Source organism: Pongo abelii, chromosome Y, assembly GCF_028885655.2.
Source record: "Pongo abelii isolate AG06213 chromosome Y, NHGRI_mPonAbe1-v2.0_pri, whole genome shotgun sequence".
In the NCBI taxonomy this organism is placed as follows: domain Eukaryota; kingdom Metazoa; phylum Chordata; class Mammalia; order Primates; family Hominidae; genus Pongo; species Pongo abelii.
Genome location: NC_072009.2, coordinates 50,764,428 through 50,784,801, shown reverse-complemented (window position 1 = coordinate 50,784,801; position 20,374 = coordinate 50,764,428). Strand labels below are relative to the sequence as shown.

Sequence of the window (20,374 nt, the reverse complement as noted above, 5' to 3'; positions counted from 1 at the left end):
CCATTGCCGCTCTAACCGATACCACGGCTGCTGCTGCTGCTGTTGATACTCTTCTCCGGAAAGTATTCTCTGCATTCCCTTCTTTACAGCATCAGTAGTCCCCTGTTAAAAATTTGGGATGGGTGCATCTCACTGATGTTTGTAGGTTACCTGCCCAAGATGTAGCTGCAAGACAGGCTGAGAAAATAAGACTATTTATTCATAAGGTGAAGCATTCTCAAATCCAGAGGGGTGCAACTTGTTTATGACAAGCGCTCTCTATGGCAATGTTTCTCGACCGTCAGTGTGCCCATGGGCCATTTGGAGATCTTGTTAAAACGCAGATTCTGATTCGGTAGGTTTGGCATGGGACCTGAGATTCTACAGCACCCACGTGATGTGAAGTTGCTGACCTGAGGATCATACACTGAGTAGCAAGCCTCCATAGCACCAATAGCACCAATTTTCAAATTTGGCTCCATATTGGAGTAACAAGAGAAACATTTCCTTAAAAAAAAAATATTGACTTCTGAGCCCTGCCCTCAGCTGATTTAATTGGTTTGGGGTGAGGCATGGACACACAAATTTTTTAAGTTTCTAATATACTCAGATAGCTTTCACTGCAGGATCCAACTTCTTGTCTCTTTGCAAGGTTATTTTAATTTCATTTTTCTGAGAAGGAGTCTCACTGTGTCACCCAGGCTGGAAGGCAGTGGGGGCAATCTTGGCTCACTGCAACCGCCACCTCCCAGACTCAAATGATCCTCCCACCTCAGCCTCCTGAGGAGCAGGGACCACAGGTGCACACTGCCACACCCAGCTAATTTTTGGTATTTTTGGTAGAGACAGGGTTTTCCCATGTTCCCCAGACTGGTCTCAAACTCCTGAACTTAGGCAATCCATCGGGCTCAGCCTCCCAAAGTGTGAGAATTACAGGTGTGAGCAAATAAGCCCACCTGCAAGGTTACTTCTTTTCTCCAGCTTCCAGGACTTCCACTTCTCCCCCCCACCCCCTTGCTTGGTTTCTCCCCTTGTAATTTGATTATTCTCATTTATTAGGCAGAACAATTTGAAACTCTACTCTTTAGTCCCTTGGGCCTAACTTTGCATACCTAAAGCTCTATAGAGTTCTGCCAATCCAGTGTTTCCCAACTGTGCTTTAGGAGCACAGAAGAACTGGCAGAGGTGTTCAAAGACACCAGCATGTATACATCTTCTCCCCCAACGTATAAGAAAGAAATATAGAGATTTATTTCTGAGCTGATACAAATTACGCCACTAATCTTACTTAACACATTGAAATGGATACAATCAGTTTTGATCCTAAAAGTTTTTTAAGAGATTTCATAAGATTTCAAGAAAACAGCACCAGCCTTTGAAAAATTCATGATCTAAAGAAAAGTAAATTCTAAGAATCACTTATGAAATATAAAATACAAATAATGTTTGATCCCTTGACCAGCTAACCTTTAACAAGAAAATGGGTGAAACTGTTCAGAACTGTTAAGAACTAACACACAAATCCAGAAAACGTTAAAACTCCTAAGCAGGAGAAATTTTTTAAAACTCCACACCTACTTACATCACTGTGAAAGTTCAGAACACCAAAGAAAAACTGATCTTACACAGCAAAAAGACTGGCAGCAGATTTCTCAGCTGCAATAGAAACTAGAAGATAACAGAGTAATATGCTCAATATTCTGAGAGGGAAAATACTTTTAGACCTAGAATTATGTATTCAGTAGAATTATGAAACAACAGGGAAAAATCAAAATATTTTAGGTAGAAAAAAACCCAAGGGTTTACCACATCACACTGTCACACAAGGAAATTATAAGGAATTTGCTACAGGCATAAGGAAAATGATTCAGAAGGCAGATCTGACATATGCAAAGGAATGGTAAGCAAAATGTTATTACATATGTGGATGCGTCTAAAAAACGATGTCTAATTTATATGACGAAACCAGGATAGAGCTAAAATAGTGAATAACATATAAACTGAGAGAGGGGAGGGTTTCTAGAGCTAAAACATCCTGAAAGCCTTTGTATTATTCAAGAGGAGAGTAAAGCTATGTATTAGCTTTATATTTTAAGTTTACATTTTAAAATAGTACAACAGTCACTTAAAAATATAGACTGCATTACTCCAAATAAGTTGAGGAAAAAAACAACGTGAGAAAAAGAAAACAAAAAAAACACACCAAAAAAACGCGTACACACGTGAGCATATTACTGTTATCTTCTAGTTTCTATTGCTACTGAGAAGCTTCTTCTGTAAGTTTTAACTTTCTTGTTTGTATGCCATTCTTATTCAAGGTAAGTAGTGTTCTACAAATTTTTACTGTGAGCGTGTCCTTAAAGGATCACTTTCTTTCAGCCTAGGTTGTAGAAGGATTCATCCAAGTCGGCTTTACGTTTGCTTCTGCCAGGCATTCTAGATGCCCCATGTCTAGGACCTCTTTAGGCAGGAGAGAGGGTGATGGTGTAGGAGGACCCATTTCTTGGCTTGCAGATTCCAATAACACGTTATAGATTTAAACCCCAAACTTTGATGAAATGCAGGTCTAGGGTTTCAAAATTTAATGAGAGTTAAATACGTATTTTCTTCATCCAGAGATGGGGCAGGCTTCCTCATCTGCTCGTTCATGGGTGATGATTTACATTTTCCCCACTCTATCCTTTTCCTAAGGATTTTAGGGACAACGGCTTTTCGCAGAGTACTCAGCTCCAGCTCCCACCTTCAGCCCTTAACCTCCTGCCCCTAAACATCCAGAACTCAAGTTAGAGAGAGTAACATTTTGCCCACACCTAGGAGGACCAATCCTTCTGGTTTCCTTAGGGACACAGGAATTTCTCAGTGCTAAAACCAGTAAGTCCTGGGCAAACCAGTATGACTGGCTGCCGTACAACCCAGCCCCCATATCCAGGGCAAGAGAAGAATCAGTTGAACAATTCATTGCTCTGGTTTTCAGTTTATTTTTGGTACTTGGAATTTCCCTCCTTTTTTTTTTATGGGTTTATCTGCCTATTGGAAACAAAACGTTATTATTTTTTGTTTTTTATCCCGCATTACTAGATGTCAGTAGTGAGACACTTCCCACGTTATAGAAGTCCAGCATTTTGCCAGTTCAAAACGTCACATTTTAATTCTTTCCGTCAGTACAGAAGTGAAGTTTGAGGATAAAGGTCATAGCCACTTAGCCCTGTGTGTATAACAGGGTGCTGGAGTGGTCCCCAAAGTTATGTGATTGGCTCCACCACCTGCCCCACAGCTTGCTCCCGCTCTAGGCCCTTGCTCTGATCTTGAGAATGTTCTATAAGTCTCTAGGCAGGCCTAGCGTCTTCCTGTAAGTCCTAGAAGGTGAATTCTCCCATTAAAATGTAAAATCCCTGAGCAAAGAGATACTATTTTATTCTGTTCACTCCTGCATCTGCAGTAGCTGGTAATCACAAGCACTCAGTAACTACTTCTTGAAAGAACGAACACCCTGAATGTCAAAACTGGCATTTCCTCCCATCCAATCCCTTGTATCTCAAACTTGACAGAAAGGAGTCCAAGTTTCTGGCCTGTTGATGTCTCCCTCCCTTTTCCACAGACTTGCTACTATTTATTTCTGTAGGTACTTTAAAAGATTTTGGGGTGGGTGTGACGCTAACAGTGATTGTGCTAAACCTGTGCATTCCAGAAGCCATTTTGAAACTACAGCCCAGACACATTCTCGTTTTTTAAAACTACACCATATATTTCAGTATGCATACTTATTTCAAGGGTGTTTTGGAGGCGATGCGTGTGCCTGTCGGTCTACGTGAGGGCGGTGCCTGCCTGGGACCAGCACACACGCACTGCGTACCCTGCGTCCTCTACCCACCCACAGCGTGGGGGACGCCGTCATCCCCCGCAGGCCTCCACCCTCCAGGGGGCGTGAGCGCTGCCACCCATTGGCTGAGGCCGATACCACGCGCCCCGATACCCGGCACAGGAGCCACCTCCCAGAGGCCCCCGGTCCACGCCTCAGTCGGCCTGCGCGCCTCAGCCTGGCGGTTCTACCTCCGAGGGTTCACCCGCCCTTGGTTTTCCTTACACCTTCGCCTTTGGCTCCTTTGACCACTCGAAGCCCCACAGCGGGTTCCAGCGGACTTCACCAGCGGACCCAGAAGTGGTGGGTGAAACACAGCCTCTGTTCCTCCTTGAGCCTGTGGGGAGCTGCTGCCTGCCGCCATCATGGTGAGTTGAAGGAAAGACCTGAGGGGCGAGGCCTGTGGGGTTTTCACCGGTGGGTGAAACCAGGCTGCGCCTTATCCTCGGTTTTCCTGTTTCGGGGCCACCCGCCTGGACGCATTAGGAGCCGTGACCCGCAGGGTGGGGCGAGGCGGCCTGGCAGCAGTGCGGCCCACACACAGAGAGAGGCAGGCACAGAAGTGGCGGGACAGCGAGCATGGCGTGGGTCCCCAGGACGCGCTGCCTCACAGTTCGCTTGCAAGGGCCACAGCCTTCGTGCAGAACCCATTTCCTGCCCCAGGTTCTCTCCTGGTAGCGATTTGGGGTGTGGGTTCCCCACCCCCACGCGTCCCCACCTCCACTCCTAGGCGCCCTTTCCCCCTCCCCGACTCCCATGCGCCCCCACCCCGCCAACTTCATTTCTGACGCTCTCCCGGTGGCTCTGCAAGATGGCCGCGGGCCTGCTGAGGGACTTGGCTCCCTTCAATTGGGAGGGCCGGAACTTCTTCAGGAAGTGGTTCCCTCCTGGTGCTTGTACTGGGTGGGGTGGGTTGGTGGGGTTTGTGGGGGCCTGAGTGTGCTTGTACTGGGTGGGGTGGGTTGGTGGGGTTTGTGGGGGCCTGAAGGCATGGCCCACTAGCTGAGGGGGCTGGGTGGGAAGTGCCTCTGGTCCTTTCGCGGCTAGCGGCTGCTGGGGACTTGCTGATGGCGGCTCCCTCCTGCGGCGGCGACAGGCACAAAAGCTCACTCGACGCTATCTTTGTGGCAAGAGGTTGGCTTCAGTAGTTACCGTTGAGAATTTTAGAATTTTTAAACTCCAGGCACAATTTTTCCCTTCTAGATAAACCAGGAATCTTTGACAAAATGTCCAATTGGTAGATAATGTTGGGTGTGCATTCCTGCGAGTTTGGTAAATGCCCAGCGTTCGTTGAGCGCCGTCACAGATGTGGCTCTGAATACGCTGACCAAACACTGAGTCAAACACACGTGTTACATGCTCTGTGTGTGTGTGTGTCTGCATTGATAATTCTGTCTTTTCATTTTTAGAGATAAAAGGAGTTTTACACACGGTTTATATTACCATGTATAAACATTAAATATATATAAGCAACTATTATGTGTCATAAGTGTGCAACATGTTATCCATGCTAATAAAAAGTCACCTTGATTTATAAGTTACAATTATTTACAATAATACTTTTCATTTTTAGAGGTAAAGGGAAGAAATGCTTACAGTTTCATTAGGTTTTTTTCCTGATTATAAAAGTAGTATATTTACTCATTTGAAAACAATCACAGTAAGAAAATAGCAGTCCATCTTAATACCAACACATAAAACCACAGTTAAATTTTGATGCATGAATGCCCTTCCAGCTTATTTTTGTGCGTGTATTGCGATTGCATATAGATAGGCCAACTTTTACAAAAGTCACATAGTACTGCTTAATACTATTTTACAACTTGCAGCTTTCAGTTAATGTGGGTATTATTCTGAAGATAACTTTCAGTATATCATGTTAAAAATTATGCTGTTGTTTTACTGAATTCCCTTATGATGAATACTTTTTCAGTATTGAAACTATCATGGGCTGGGCGCCGTGGTTCACGCCTGTATTCCCAACACTTTGGGAGACTGAGGTGGGCAGATCACTGGAGGTCAGGATTTCGAGAACAGCCTGATTAACATGGTGAAACCCCATCGGTACTAAAAATACGAAAAATTAGCCAGGCATGGTGGCGTGCACTTGTAATCCCAGCTACTCGGGAGGCTGAGGCAGGAGAATCATTTGAACCTGGGAAGCAGGTTGCAGTGAGCTGAGATGGTGCCACTGCATTCCAGCCTAGGCAAGAAAGGGAGACTCAGTCTCAAAAAAAGAAAAAAAAAATGCTGTGAATGTCGTTGTGTAAATTAATCTTGGCACACTTGTACTATTAATTCCTTGAGATGAATTGCTGTAAGTGGCATTGCTGGGTGGAAGTGCTTTGCCACTTCATAACAATTTTAAATTATGCTCCTCATTAGTATAGTGGTGAGTATCCCCCTATCAAATTATGATAGACCTTTTCCAAGGTACTCTTGGTAAAGCATGTGTCAGTATTTTCCCACTGATGGTGGGTAGAGTGATCTCTGTTCCACACCCTTTCTAATGAACGGTATTAGGATTTTTTACATTGTCAACCTAATAGCTGGATAATATTACACTATGTTGATGTGCACTTTTTTAAATCATCAATGAAGTTGATCATTGATCATTAGCTTTTTAAATTTCCTTTTTAATTTTATTTCCCTTATTGACTCATAAAAACTCTGTATTAATACTCGCAGTTGTCATACATAGTGGGAAAATACATATAGTAGTAACGATGAGGAGCCGTGGTGCCCTTACCTTATTCCTGTTTTCAGTGGAGATGGCTGTAGTATTTCACTGTAAGCTTAACGATAGGGTAGAATTAGATTGATAGAAAATAAGAATCCTCTATTTCTATTTTACTTAGGTTTTTAAAAGATTGAAAAATGAATGCTGTATTTTATTAAATACTTTTTCAATGATGAATTAAAGTAGCGTATCCTGCGAATGGAGTATTCTTGCATTGCCAATATAAACTATATTCTTTACTACTGGAGTTTTGCATTTGTGTTGAGGAGAGGGTTGGACCATCTTGATGAGGCTTTGTTGCTTATATGCTGTTGACCTTTGTAAAATGCATTGAGAAGTACTTTTTTCCTCTTTGAAAATTGAAGAAAAGAGTTTAAATTTCTTAATCTCTTCTTCTGTGTCTTCTATCTTTACTTCAGGTTTCTGGTATCTGTGTGCACCTCTCTCTGAAACACCACATACACCCAAGTTGCCTGTTTCTTCACAAGTTGAAAAAACTCCCAGGGAAACTAAGCCAAATACCATTGGGTGTTCTTTTTCAAGATTGTTTGGGAAAAATTAAAATTTCTGTACAAGTTGACCATGTCGTTGATTTCAAAATTTATCCCTATAGAGTTTGTGCATAACATTCTTTTGTGACCACGGGCCACAACCCATTTTTCAGGTCTCAATATATATTTTTGCTTTTTCTTGCTTAGTTTTGCAAGGATTGTTTATTGCTTGAATTTCATCCTTCCCGCCCAGCACTCCCTGAGAATCTGCTCTTGGATTAACTTCTGATTTTCACGTCGTATTTTCTTAATTTTAGCATTCTCTTTATTTGTTCCTCTTCCTATTGTTGTGAATGTAACTTTGATGACTGCAAATGATGGGCTTTTTCCTGGCCGGTTTATGTAAATATCAGTTTGCTTACATGTTCACATAGTAATTGCATTAGATAATACTGGCAAAGGAGCTGACGTCGCAGGAGTTTAATGATAATTTTTTCCAGCTTTTAGCTGTCTTTGTCACTTGATTGTCCGTCCGCATATAACAAGAAATGTGCTTGCTAGAAATTTGCAATGAGAGTTGTGTATATGATGGTCTTGAAGCTTACCCCTGTTTACTATTCCAACATTTCTCATTTCAAAATTCACCAACTCACTTGAAGGTATGATTAAGAAAATTACTTCTTTAAAGCAGTTTGTTGGCAGGATGCTATTGACGGTTATGATGGTACTTTCTTTAAAATTAAACTTCAGCTTATCCTAAGCATTCCTTTATATTTTTGACCATAGTTTAGAAATAAGCAAAGGCTATCTATTGATTGTGTTTTTTTTTTTATATATATATATGTACATTATATAATTATGTATAAATACACACAGAGTCGGAATTGAACAATCCCTGCTAGTCAAGCCGTGGTAAAAATGAGGTACATTGCCAAAAATGAAGTACATGGCTTACTTTGTTAGCTTTGAGCGCCACCTGCTCGCTGAGGACTAGGACGTGATGGTGACTTGCTTAATTTAAAATGTTGCCACGCTGTTAAAGAGATTCAGTGAATTTTATATGTACGATTCCAGTTAAGCAGGCAGCCAGTTTGTAAGATCCAAGCTAAAGTCAAACTTCTTATAAAGTCAAATGCCTTTTTTCCTCTTTCCCAAACTGAGTATCCATTTTACTAATTATGTATAGAGTATGAGAATCAGAAGAGACACCCGAGGCCTTTTCCGGCCATTTTGTTTTCAAGCAAGGAAACTGAAACTGAGGTCATGAAAAGATTCACTTTCGTGAGCAATGGAAATCAGGTTCTTCCCAAACAAGAATTTTCCTCTTCAATTCTTGTGTCACTGTCACAAGGTTTCTTAACCAGACCCTTTGCAAATTTGGCACCAAATAATTCTTTATTGTAGGAGGCTGTCTTTGCATTGTAGGATGTGCAGTAGTATGCCTGGCCTTCAGCCCATCAGATTCCAGGAATACCTCTCAGTTGTGACAGCCAATCTCTAAACGTCGCTGAATGCCCCTGGGGCTCAAAAATCTTGCCCAGTTGAGAATCAGTGCATTTCCATAACCTGTCATGATCTGACGCAGGTTTCTGCCAGATGTTACATTTCTAAATTAAAATACATCCAAACACTGTGGTGCAGAGACAATACCGTAATATAGCTTGCTTATCAAAGAAAAACATATCCAAAGTTCATCCACAAATCAAGGGGGAGTTGAAAAGGAGAGAAAGAAACTACAAGAGTTTCAGAATTTCTTTTGTTTTGTTTTGTTTTATTCTGTTTGGGATTTCTGAATGAAGTGAGAAGGAATCGGTAAATTGTCTACAAGGAAGGGCAATCTAAGCAGGTTCCCAGTAGTTCAAGATAATGCAGCTTAATGTCATTTGGAAAAAACAATAATGGAAGACATTTTTAGAAAGGAAAAACTTTAAAAATAGTGTTGTAAATTTTTCTTCCACATCATTGTCATGAAATAACGCTGTTAAAGGAAAGAATTAGGAATGAGTTGCAAACCCAAAATAGCAGGTACAAGCACGAAAGAATAGAGAAATGCAGTAACCTCGGCTTTAGTTGATGTGACAATTTAGATTTCATGTGTAGTAAAGCTGTGTAGACTCAGTAACTTCTAGCATCTAATTAGCGAAGCAGGAACCCACCTTTCTTCTTAACTTCTGTAACATTACTGTGTTGTTCAAAAAGATGTACAGTTTCTTTCGTCTTTTGTTTTCTTTCAGACAGGTGTATGTGTAATAGTTTTGTCTTTTGCAGCTGTTTGTACTTACCTTTTAAAGTCAACAGCACTTCATCAATGATTTTTAAGTTATTGATGTGTCATAGTTTCCTGATGTTTCAATTAGTTCTTAATTAAAATTTTTTTCAAAATAAGTCAGCTAAATAGTGAAGCCAAAAAAGAAACTTGAAAACAAATCGGCTGAAAAGAAATTCAAATAACAGGACACTAACTTACATTGGCATTACCACTTTTACCACTTTATACGTACAAAATGAATTCACAGATGTTATCTCATTTCATTCTCAAAGCAGTTTGCCCACACATACGCAGTTGGCAAATAGGTGGCTTTTAACCACTTACCTGTAAGTGACATAAACCTAGATCTCCTGACTAAATTAATTTTTGTTTCACTGTGCTATATTGTTTGTCCAACATATATATTAGTTACGAATACTACTTCAGAAAATTTTACCTTAACCTTAGAGTCAACAGTGGAAAGAATAAAGACAGTTCTGATCAGAATCTAGAAAATTAATGAGTTATATGTATGTGTTTTTTTATCTGAAAATAAAGATGGCATGATTTATATCTATCAGCCCACTGTGAAAATTAGAATTATCAGATGGACTGATTTCGTGTTACTCAGGAAGAAAAATGTTATTTCAAAAGACGCTTTGAACACCCTAGCGTTAGGGAAGAGGATTATAAGAAATTGGTTTAAAACATTGAGGCTTATTTTCTTTCTGGTGCGGCTTTTTTGTTTGTTTGTTTGTTTTGTTTTTGTAAGGTTTATCTTTAGTCTACTCAGTAAAGTGAAAAGTTGTTCATGAATATAGAACAGGATGATTTTAATAACTTTAACTTTTACAAATCTAAACTTTCTAGTTTGGGGTGTCTTTTTTAACTACTTCACAGAGTATTTTCACAAATACTGACTGAGTATTCTTCCACAGCATTATACAAGACTCGGTGATGGGTGGCAGTAGGTTTAAGAAAGTACTATATCCTTTGGTTAAAATTCCATGCTGATGTCCTCTGATTAGTTTAAATCCTGAGCCTGCACTGAGCTGCACTGGTGACTAATTGACAATGAAAGTAATTTATATAAAATATACTTAAAATACAAAAATGATATTTCACATTGTGTATGGGTTTTGCCTGCATATGTAATTATGATGTCTACTTTCCAAATTACAGTCTGCTGCAAATCCTGAGACTCCCAACTCAACCATCTGCAGAGAGGCCAGCACCCAGTCTTCATCAGCTGCCGCTAGCCAAGGCTGGGTCTTACCAGAAGGCAAAATCATGCCAAACACTGTTTTTGTTGGTGGAATTGATGATAGGGTATTGTATTCATACCTCATTTTTACCTTAAAATACATTATGAACAATGGGATTTGGGCCCTGTTACAAACTTAATGTGTTTTTGTACTTCATGGAGGTTTAGAATTGCTTTTAGGTTTGACCCATAGGTACTAAAAATATCTTTGACAAAGAGCTACTGGTCATTTTGGGGATAAATGGGGAAGAAATTTCCCCCTCATGGTAGTAAAATTGTAGTAAAGTTGAAATTTTTGAATGCTGAATTTTTACTCTGACGTTCAATTCTGTTCCATAGACGGATGAAGCTGAGATCAGAAGCTGCTTTGGTAGACACGGTTCAGTGAAAGAAGTGAAGATGATCACGAATCGAAGTGGTGTGTCCAAAGGGTGAGTAATTTTATCAAAAATATCTGAACTCTAGTCCCCTGTTCTATAGGTATGAGACAAGACTTCAAAACTGATATTCTGACCCTTGTATAAATGAAATTGTTGCGGTGTTAATTTCTTTCACGTAGGGGATAAAAGGTTATTACCAGTTCTTTTATTTAATCATTTTTCTAATGTTTGATTTGAGATGTCTGCAATTTTTATTTCATACAGATGAGTTAATCAGTTTTCTCACATAATTGTTTTTTTCATACGCTGCACCGCATCTTAAATTTTAACCACCTTGTCTTAGATAGTAAGTTAAATTCAGGTTCACAGATGTGAACTCTTTGTCAATCAATGAAGTTTTCACACTGCCCTAATCTAGCACATTTTGACATAGTTCTGCTTAAGAAAAAGTAGTATTTGTAGAGGATCTGTCATGTGCATGTTAGCAAATACTTATCATGGTATATTATTCAACTTTGGTCATGATCACTTCTGTATATAGAATAGTAGACGTTCTGAACCATGTACTGTATGATGGTGATTTTATGCTTCATTTATCTGCCTTTATAGCTATGGATTTGTTTCATTTGTTGATGACGTGGATGTCCAGAAGATAGTAGAAGTAAGTAGTCTAATAGAAAAATCTCTTATTTATCTTACTGATACGACGTTGAGTGTTAGTGATATACTCAGACTTGTGTAAAATTTGGAGAAAGCTAGACTTCCTGTTCAAAATCCAAACTCAGAGTAACCTCCCATAACTTGATAGATGCTGTTTATTTTTGACTGGACACCTAGGTTCACGAACTACAGACAGGAAGGGTTGGAGTCAGGGTGATGAAAAGTTTTTGATCAACTTTCACTTGATGCCTCTTGACACTGATTAGAGTGGCAAGGGTAAGTAAGGTAGCTTCATGATGACAAAATTTAATTTGGTGCGTAGTTGTCACTGATCGTCTATGATGATAGGCACTTTAGAAGACGTTAGGTGTTTACCCAAGTCTTGGAAGCTAAGACTTGAAAATGGATTCTAGTTTTGTTACTGTTCTCTTTTCAGTCACAGATACATCTCCAGGGTAAAAAGCTGAAGCTGGGCCCTGCAATCAGGAAACAAAAGTTCTGTGAGTAGGAAAAGAAATTGTTCTTTTTTGACCCGGGTAGCTTTTCAAATAACTAAAAGTAGGCTTTTTTCTTCTTGCTTTTCAAAAAGGTGCTCGTCATGTGCAGCCATGTCCTTTGGTATTTAATCCTCCTCCTCCACCACAGTTTCAGAACGTCTGGAGGAATCCAAACACTGAAACTTGCCTGCAGCCCCTAATCACGCTGAATCCTGTAACTCAGTACGTTCAGGTAAGAACTGCTTATGTTCCTGTTCTCTTGTTTATTGTAGTCATCCTTGCGTCTGTGGAATTGTATCTACACTTTCCATAGTAAGTGGCAATGGAATCCCTGTTTGAACAGTGTGAGTAATGGGAAATTTGTTACTTTTGTTAGAAATTTCTTATTCTTAGTGTTGGTTATTTGAGCTAAAAATCTTGCCAAGTATATATTGGCAAGGCTTTCTCTCAGAAATGACCTCTTTAGACACATGAACAAATCTCTTCCTATCTCTTCCTTTTTCACCCCATATAACTAGTTCCTAAAGTATTTGGAAGCCGCTCTCCTTATGTGTCTGCCTAATTTATTGTTCTCTAAGGTTAGGAGTTAACCCAGCTATTCTTTGCTTGCAATGCTTTCCAGATGCCTCGTCATATAAATTGCTGACTTCTGGATATATTCTGGTTCTGGGATGGGTAGATTTCTGATCTCTTTTACTCTATTTATAAATCCCGTGAGTTTCTGGCATGTCATTTCTCTGATGCTGGTTGCTTTGATATTTAAAGTGGGATTTGACATCCTCTGTCACTTAGTGGTGATAAATAAGGTTTATTTTGTTCTTCGTTCCTTTCATTTCTGTGTGTGTTTAAAAGACCTTTTCTTTGACGGAAAATAAAGTAACAAAATAGTAGTGAAATAGTTCTTCAGTGTCTCTCATTTGTTGATATTTTCCGTGTACTTGAAACGTGTAGGGTACACGTCGTCTTCTTTTTCCTTCTCGGAGCAGTGGCTAGAAGAAAAGCCCTACTTGTTTCTAGCATTTACGGTGAGCCATTACTGAATGTGGGTGTATTCATGAATGCTGCTACCTGTGTGTTTTTAATTAGTAAGTATTTATTGAAACGTCGAGGACATTATACTGTCTCTTTTCCATTTGTGGTGTATATACTGCCCTTACTTTTAGGAAATGAAGTACAGAGAAAGCCGTAACATCTGTCGAAGAACTACAGTATTACCCTATAGTATTGTCAAATACAAAACAGTCTGGAAGTATTTTGCCAAAGAAGGAGCGAATGTATTAACTTAACTTAGGTTGAAATCTGTCTTAATAGAGCCTTATCACCAGTGTAAGAAATAACTTCTGGGTGGGCATAAGTACGCAGTATAAATAAAGTAAACTTTGGCTGGTGCAATAGTCACTTCTTTTGTCATTTGTCTCTTCCTCCTCCCCACCCAAAGGGTAGCGCTTGACAGAGAATGTTTGTTTCTTCATGAAGTCAGTCATTCTTTTAGAATTCTACATTGCTGTGTATAGAAAAGTAATTACTATTTCAAAGTTTTTCGTATTTTTGTTATATTGGGAATGGTAATTCTTTCTAATTAAAAAAAAAATGTTTTACCGTATTAATCCGTTCTTTCTGTAAACTTTATTTTCAGGCTTATCCTGCTTACCCAAATTCAGCAGGTCAGGTCATCACTGGATATCAGTTGCTTGTATATAATTATCAGGTAATTGAAGAGGGAGTAAAACGATTTACTTTCAGCTACTATTGAGGCCTCCCACTTGTTTATACAAATTGCCTGAATAGTTTGTCATTTTAAACTAGTGAAATGTACCTAAAATTTAAGAAAACACTTAGAATTAGCGTAATGAAGCCCTCTGTATCGTTTAGAAGTGATGAGAGAGTATTGTGACAGGAGGGTACTTAGCAATAACTTTTCTGTAGAACAATTTCTGAGATTTGTGTTTCCGTCTTTGTTTCAGCATGTATTTTGTTATGTTTGCTGTTGAGGGTACCTAGCGATAACTTTTCTGTAGAACAATTTCTGAGATTTGTGTTTCCGTCTTTGTTTCAGCATGTATTTTGTTCTGTTTGCTGTCTAAGAGCTGAAACATACAGACTGACTTTGCTGAATTTTATAGAGATACAGAGTGAAATAAAAGCTTTACCCAATTCTTAGAGCACGGAATTCCAGTTGTATTTTTATTTTAGCTTGCTGCTTCATGTTAGTAGTTCTCTGGGTGTCGTTTCAACGATACGACTATATCTGTGACCCATAATCATATGTGTGGTAACAAATTCAAAGAATTAATATCTTTGAGAGTTCCACAATGCCATTTCCAGAAAATTGGGGAAAAGGTGAGGTTTTGTATGTAGAAGTAACCACAAGAAACTTCAGGGATTAGAAACCTAAAGTACTTCTTTTTTGTATTCTGTTTCTTTTGTTCTATTATCCAAGGAGCCAGCATGAGAAGTACTTCAATATTGTGTATCTCATGTGTTTTTGAAAATGTACAGGAATATTTGAATAATTTTGGTTTCCTTTTTTTTTGCTTGCTTTTTTTTTTTTTTTTTTTTTTCCCCAAGATGCCACCACAGTGGCCTTTTGGGGAGCAAAGGAGTTATGCTGTACATCAGGTGAAGTGAATGCGCCAAACGTATACTCCCTGTTCTTCCTTGATTTTTTTCTATGTCATATATGCCTGTAAATTTTTTAAATCATTCTTTGTATTAAAGTGGCACGTTTTGTTACTTTCTTTTAACCCAATTATAAACTCCTATGGGAGCAACAGTGCCTTTTTCTCTCCCAGGTTTTTGCATGCTTAAGCAGTGGCTGGTCCACATAATGATAAGAATTCAGTTACTTTTTGATAGACTATACAATCCATGAAAGGTAGTATTAATGTGGCTTTAGAATGAGCATGTATCTGCCTGGAATCTGCCTCTGGCTTTACCCTCCGTAAGAAAAATCTGTTAAAGAGAAACAGAAATGTTTTGCTATTAATTACTCTTAAATAAGAATAGGAAGAAAAAAGAGTATTACCTCTAAATCAGCCGAACTGCTTTCCCCCCATATAACTAGTTCCGAAAATATTTGAAAGCAGCTGTCTTCATGTGTCTGCCTAGTTTATTCTTCTCTAAGGTTAGCAGTTCATCCAGCTATTCTTTACTTGCAATGATATCCAGATGCCTCCTCATGGAGATTGCTGACTTCTGGATATATTCTGGTTCTGGAATGGGTAGATTTCTAATGTGTTTTACTATATTTATAAATCCCGTGAGTGTCTGGCATGTAATTTCTCTGATCCTGGTTACCTTGATATGTAAAGTAGGATTTGACATACTCTGTCACTTACTGGCGATAAGTAACGTTTATTTTCTTTTTAGTTTGTTTTATTCATGTCTTAGTTTAAAAGACATTTTCTTTGATGGAAAATAAAGTAAGAAAATAGTGGTGAAATAGTTCTTCAGTGTCTCTCGTTTGTTGACATTTTCCATGTACTTGAAACAGGTAGGGTATACCTCTGCCTCTTTTTCGTCCTCTGAGCGATGGCTAGAAAAAAAGCCCTGTTTCTCACATTTACTGTGAGCCATTCTGTAATCTGGGTGTATTCATGTGTCATGCTGCGTATGTGTTTTCAGTCAGTAAGTATTTATTGAAACGTAGAAGACATTATACTGTCTCTTTTCCAGTTGCGGATTATATACTGCCCTTAGTTTTTTGAAATGAAGTACAGAAAAAGCCATAACGTTTGTAGGAGAACTTCATAATTCCCTATAATATTGTCAGATACGAAACCCTTTAGAAGTATTTTAACAAAGAAACAGCAAATGCATTAATTTAACTTACATTGAAGTCTGTCTTAATAGAGCCTTATCACCAGCGTAAAAAATAACTTCTGGGTGGGCATAAGTACACAGTATAAATAAGGTAAACCTGTCTGGCGAAATAGTCACTTCTTTTGTCATTTGTCTGTTCCCCCTCCCCACCCAAAGGGCAGCACTTGACAGACTCTTTCTTTCTTCATAAAATCAGTCACTCATTTAGAATTCTGCAACGCTGTATGTAGAAAAATAATGTTTTAAAACTATTTCATAGTTTTTTATATTGGGAATAGTATTTCTAATTAACAAAATGTTTTATCATATTCGTTCATTCTTACTGTAAACTTTATTTTTAGGCACATCCTACTTACCCAAATTCAGCAGTTCACGTCATCACTGGATATCATTTGCCTGTGTATAATTATCAGGTAATTTAAGAGGGAGTAAAATGATTTACTTTCAGATACTATTGAGCCCTTTTTTTGTACAAATTGCTTGAATAGTTTGCCATTTTAAAGTAGTGAAACGTACCTAAAATTTACGACAACACTTAGAATTAGTCTAGAATGAAGGCCTCTGTATTATTTAGAAGTAATTGCGTTACATTTTGACACGAATGTACTTAGCAAAAACTTTACTGTAGAACAGGTTTTTGAGATGTGGTGTCCCTTTCTATATTGTAGCATGTTTATTTTCATCTTGCTGTCAAATAGCTGAAACATCCAGACTGACTTTTATCAATTTTTTAGAAAGACAGAGTGAAATAAAATTACTACCCACCTTTTAGAGCACAGAATTTGAATTATATTTGTATTTTAGCTGGCTGCTTCACATTAGTCGTCCTCTGGGTCTCTTTTCATAGCCGTGACTGTATATATGACCCATAATCATATCTATGGTAATCAATTCCAAGAACTAATATCCTTGAGATTTCCACAATACCAACCCCAGAAAATTGGGAAAAAGTTGAGGTTTTACATACAGAGGTAACATCAAAAACGTCAGGGATTAGAAACCTAAAGTAATTCTTTTTTCCGTTCTGTTTCTTTTATTAGAAGAACAAATTAAAGGAGCCAGCATATGTTCTTCAATATTGTGTATCTTAAGTGTTTTTGAAAATGTGAAGGAATATTTGAATGATTTTTGTTTCCTGCCTCTACTAAAAGTACAAAAAATTTTGCCAGGCGTGGTGGCGCACACTTGTAATCCCAGCTACTCGGGAGGCTGAGGCAGCAGAATCACTTGATCTTGGGATGCAGATTGCTGTGAGGTGGGATTGTGCCACTGCACTCCAGCCTAGGCTGCAAAGAGAGACTCAGTCTCAAAAAAAAAAAAAGATGCTATGAATATCTTTGTGTAAATATCTTGGCACGCTTGTACTATTAATTTCTTGAGATGAATTGCTATGAATATCTTTGTGTAAATATCTTGGCACGCTTGTACTATTAGTTTCTTGAGATGAATTGCTATCAGTGGAATTGCTAGGTGAAAGCACTTTGCCCCTTTTATAACAATTTTATAACTAATTCTCCTTTTTAGTATACTGGTGAGTATCCCCGCTTATCAAATTATGATACACCTTTTCCATAGTACTCTTGGTAAATCACGTATTAGTGTTTTCTCACTGATGGTGTGTAGAATGCTGTCTTTTCCACACCCATTCCAGTGAAAGTTATTAGTATTTTTTAAATTGTCAGCCTAATAGCCGGAAAATACTACATTATGTTGATGGGCACTTTTTAAAATCATCGTTGAAGTTGATCATTGATGTTTAGCTTTTTAAATTACCTTCTTAATTTTATTTTTCTTACTGATTCATAAAAAGCTTTTTGTTAGTATTCACTATTCTAATACTAATAGTATTCACTATTAGTTATACATAGTGGAAAAAACATATAGGAGTGATAAGGAGGTGACCTGGTGCCCTTACCTTATCCCTAATTTCAATTGAGTTGACTCAACTAGTTCACTTGTAAGCTTGATGATAGGGTAGAATGAGATTGATCGAAAAGAAGATTCCTCTTTCTCTGAAATTTGACTTGGGGTTTTAAAAAATTTAAAAATGAGTGCTGTATTTTATCAATTGATTTTCAGTGGTGAATTAAAGTAATGTATCCTGCAAATGGAGTATTCTTGCATTCCCAATATAAACTTAGACTCTTTATATACGGCTGGAATTTCCCATTTGTGTTGAGGGCAGGGATGGATCATCTGGATGAGGCTTTGTTACTTATATGCTTTTAGCTTTGTAAAATGCGTTGAGAAATACTTTCTTCCTCTTTGAAAACAGTTTCTGCATAGCACTCTTTTATTATCTGTGGCCACAACCCATTTTTCAGGTCTCATATATACTTTTGCTTTCTTGTGTTTTCTTGCTTTGTTTTGCCAGGATTGTTTGTTGCTCGAATTTCATCCTCCCCACGCACCACTCCCCGAGAATCTGCTCTTGGATTTACTTAAGGTTTTCATTCTGATTTTCACGTCATATTTTCTTAATTTTATCACTCTCTTTATTTGCTCCTCTTCCTATTGCTGTGAATGTAACTTTGCTGACTACAGATGATAGGCTTTTTCCTGATCAGTTTATGTAAATATTTATTCCTATAGAAAAATAATATATATAATATAAATTTATTCCTATAGAGATTGCACGTAGCATTCTTTTGTAACCGCTGGCCACGACTCATTTTTCAGGTCTCGTATATATTTTTGCTTTTTCTTGCATAGTTTTGCAAGGATTGCGTATTGCTTGAATTTCATCCTTCCCACGCAGCACTCCCCAAGAATCTGCTGCTGCATTAACTTCTGATTTTCCCGTCATATTTTCTTAATTTTAGCATTGTCTTTATTTGCTCCTCTTCCTGTTGCTGTGAATGTAACTTTGATGACTACAAATTCTAGCCTTTTTCCTGGCCAGTTTATGTAAATATCAATTTGCTTACATGTTCACTTAGTAATTGCATTAGATAATACTGGCAAAGGAGCTGACATCGCTGGAGTTTAATGATAATTTTCTCCAGCTTTTAGCTGTCTTTGTCACTTGATTGTCTGCATATAACAAGGAATACGCTTGCTAGAAATCACAGTGAGAGTTGTGTATATGATGGTTTTGAAGCTCACCCGTTTACTATTCCAACATTTCTCACTTCAGAATTCACCAACTCACTTGAAGGTATGATTAAGAAAATTACTTCTTTAATGCAGTTGGTTTGCGGGATGCTATTGACAGTTACGATGGTACTTTCTTTAAAATTAAACTTTAGCTTATCCTAAGCATTCCTTTATATTTTTGGCCATAGTTTAGAAAAAACCAAAGGCTATCTATTGATTGTGGATTTATATATATACATATATATACACATATAAAATATTTATATATAAATAAATATATTATATATAAAAATAGATGTAGAAAATATTTATATATAACATTTATGTAAAATATATATAACATTTATATAATATCTATATATATAACATTTATATAATATATATAATTATAGATATATATAATATTTATATACACATAATATTTGTATAGATATATAATATTTATATAGATATATATACCTTACATAATTATGTATAAATACACACAGAGTCGGAATTGAACAATCCCTGCTAGTCAAGCCATGGTAAAAATGAGGTACATTGCAAAAAATGAAGTACGTGGCTTACTTTGTTAGCTTTGAGCGCCACCTGCTCGCTGAGGACTAGGACGTGATGGTGACTTGCTTAATTTAAAATGTTAGCACGCTGTTAAAGAGATTCAGTGAATTTTATATGTACGATTCCAGTTAAGCAGGCAGCCAGTTTGTAAGATCCAAGCTAAAGTCAAACTTCTTATAAAACCAAATGCCTTTTTTCCTCTTTACCAAACTAAGTATCCATTTTACTATTTGTGAATAGAGTATGAGAATCAGAAGAGACACCCGAGGCCTTTTCCGGCCATTTCGCTTTCAAGCAAGGAAACTGAAACTGAGGTCATGAAAAGATTCACTTTCGTGAGCAATGGAAATCAGGTTCTTCCCAAACAAGAATTTTCCTCTTCAGTTCTTGTGTCACTGTCACAAGGTTTCTTAACCAGACCCTTTGCAAATTTGGCACCAAATAATTCTTTATTGTAGGAGGCTGTCTTTGCATTGTAGGATGTGCAGTAGTATGCCTGGCCTTCAGCCCATCAGATTCCAGGAATACATCTCAGTTGTGACAGCCAATCTCTAAACGTCGCTGAATGCCCCTGGGGCTCAAAAATCTTGCCCAGTTGAGAATCAGTGCATTTCCATAACCTGTCATGATCTGACGCAGGTTTCTGCCAGATGTTACATTTCTAAATTAAAATACATCCAAACACTGTGGTGCAGAGACAATACCGTAATATAGCTTGCTTATCAAAGAAAAACATATCCAAAGTTCATCCACAAATCAAGGGGGAGTTGAAAAGGAGAG

At 38.1% G+C, this 20,374-nt stretch overlaps 1 protein-coding gene across 1 annotated transcript in view; it reads left to right on the top strand.

The window, feature by feature from the left end:
* The first annotated feature begins 266 nt into the window (after positions 1-266).
* The window catches only part of LOC129053304 (deleted in azoospermia protein 1-like), a 66,889-nt gene continuing 46,781 nt past the window's right edge, over positions 267-20,374 (top strand). Inside the window, exons 1-8 of the mRNA XM_054545373.1 lie at positions 267-334; positions 3,857-4,512; positions 6,527-6,645; positions 10,500-10,646; positions 10,921-11,012; positions 11,571-11,622; positions 12,058-12,121; positions 12,211-12,350. Coding sequence (XP_054401348.1) covers positions 267-334; positions 3,857-4,512; positions 6,527-6,645; positions 10,500-10,646; positions 10,921-11,012; positions 11,571-11,622; positions 12,058-12,121; positions 12,211-12,350 — 1,338 coding nt within the window. The remainder of the gene's footprint in view (positions 335-3,856; positions 4,513-6,526; positions 6,646-10,499; positions 10,647-10,920; positions 11,013-11,570; positions 11,623-12,057; positions 12,122-12,210; positions 12,351-20,374) is intronic.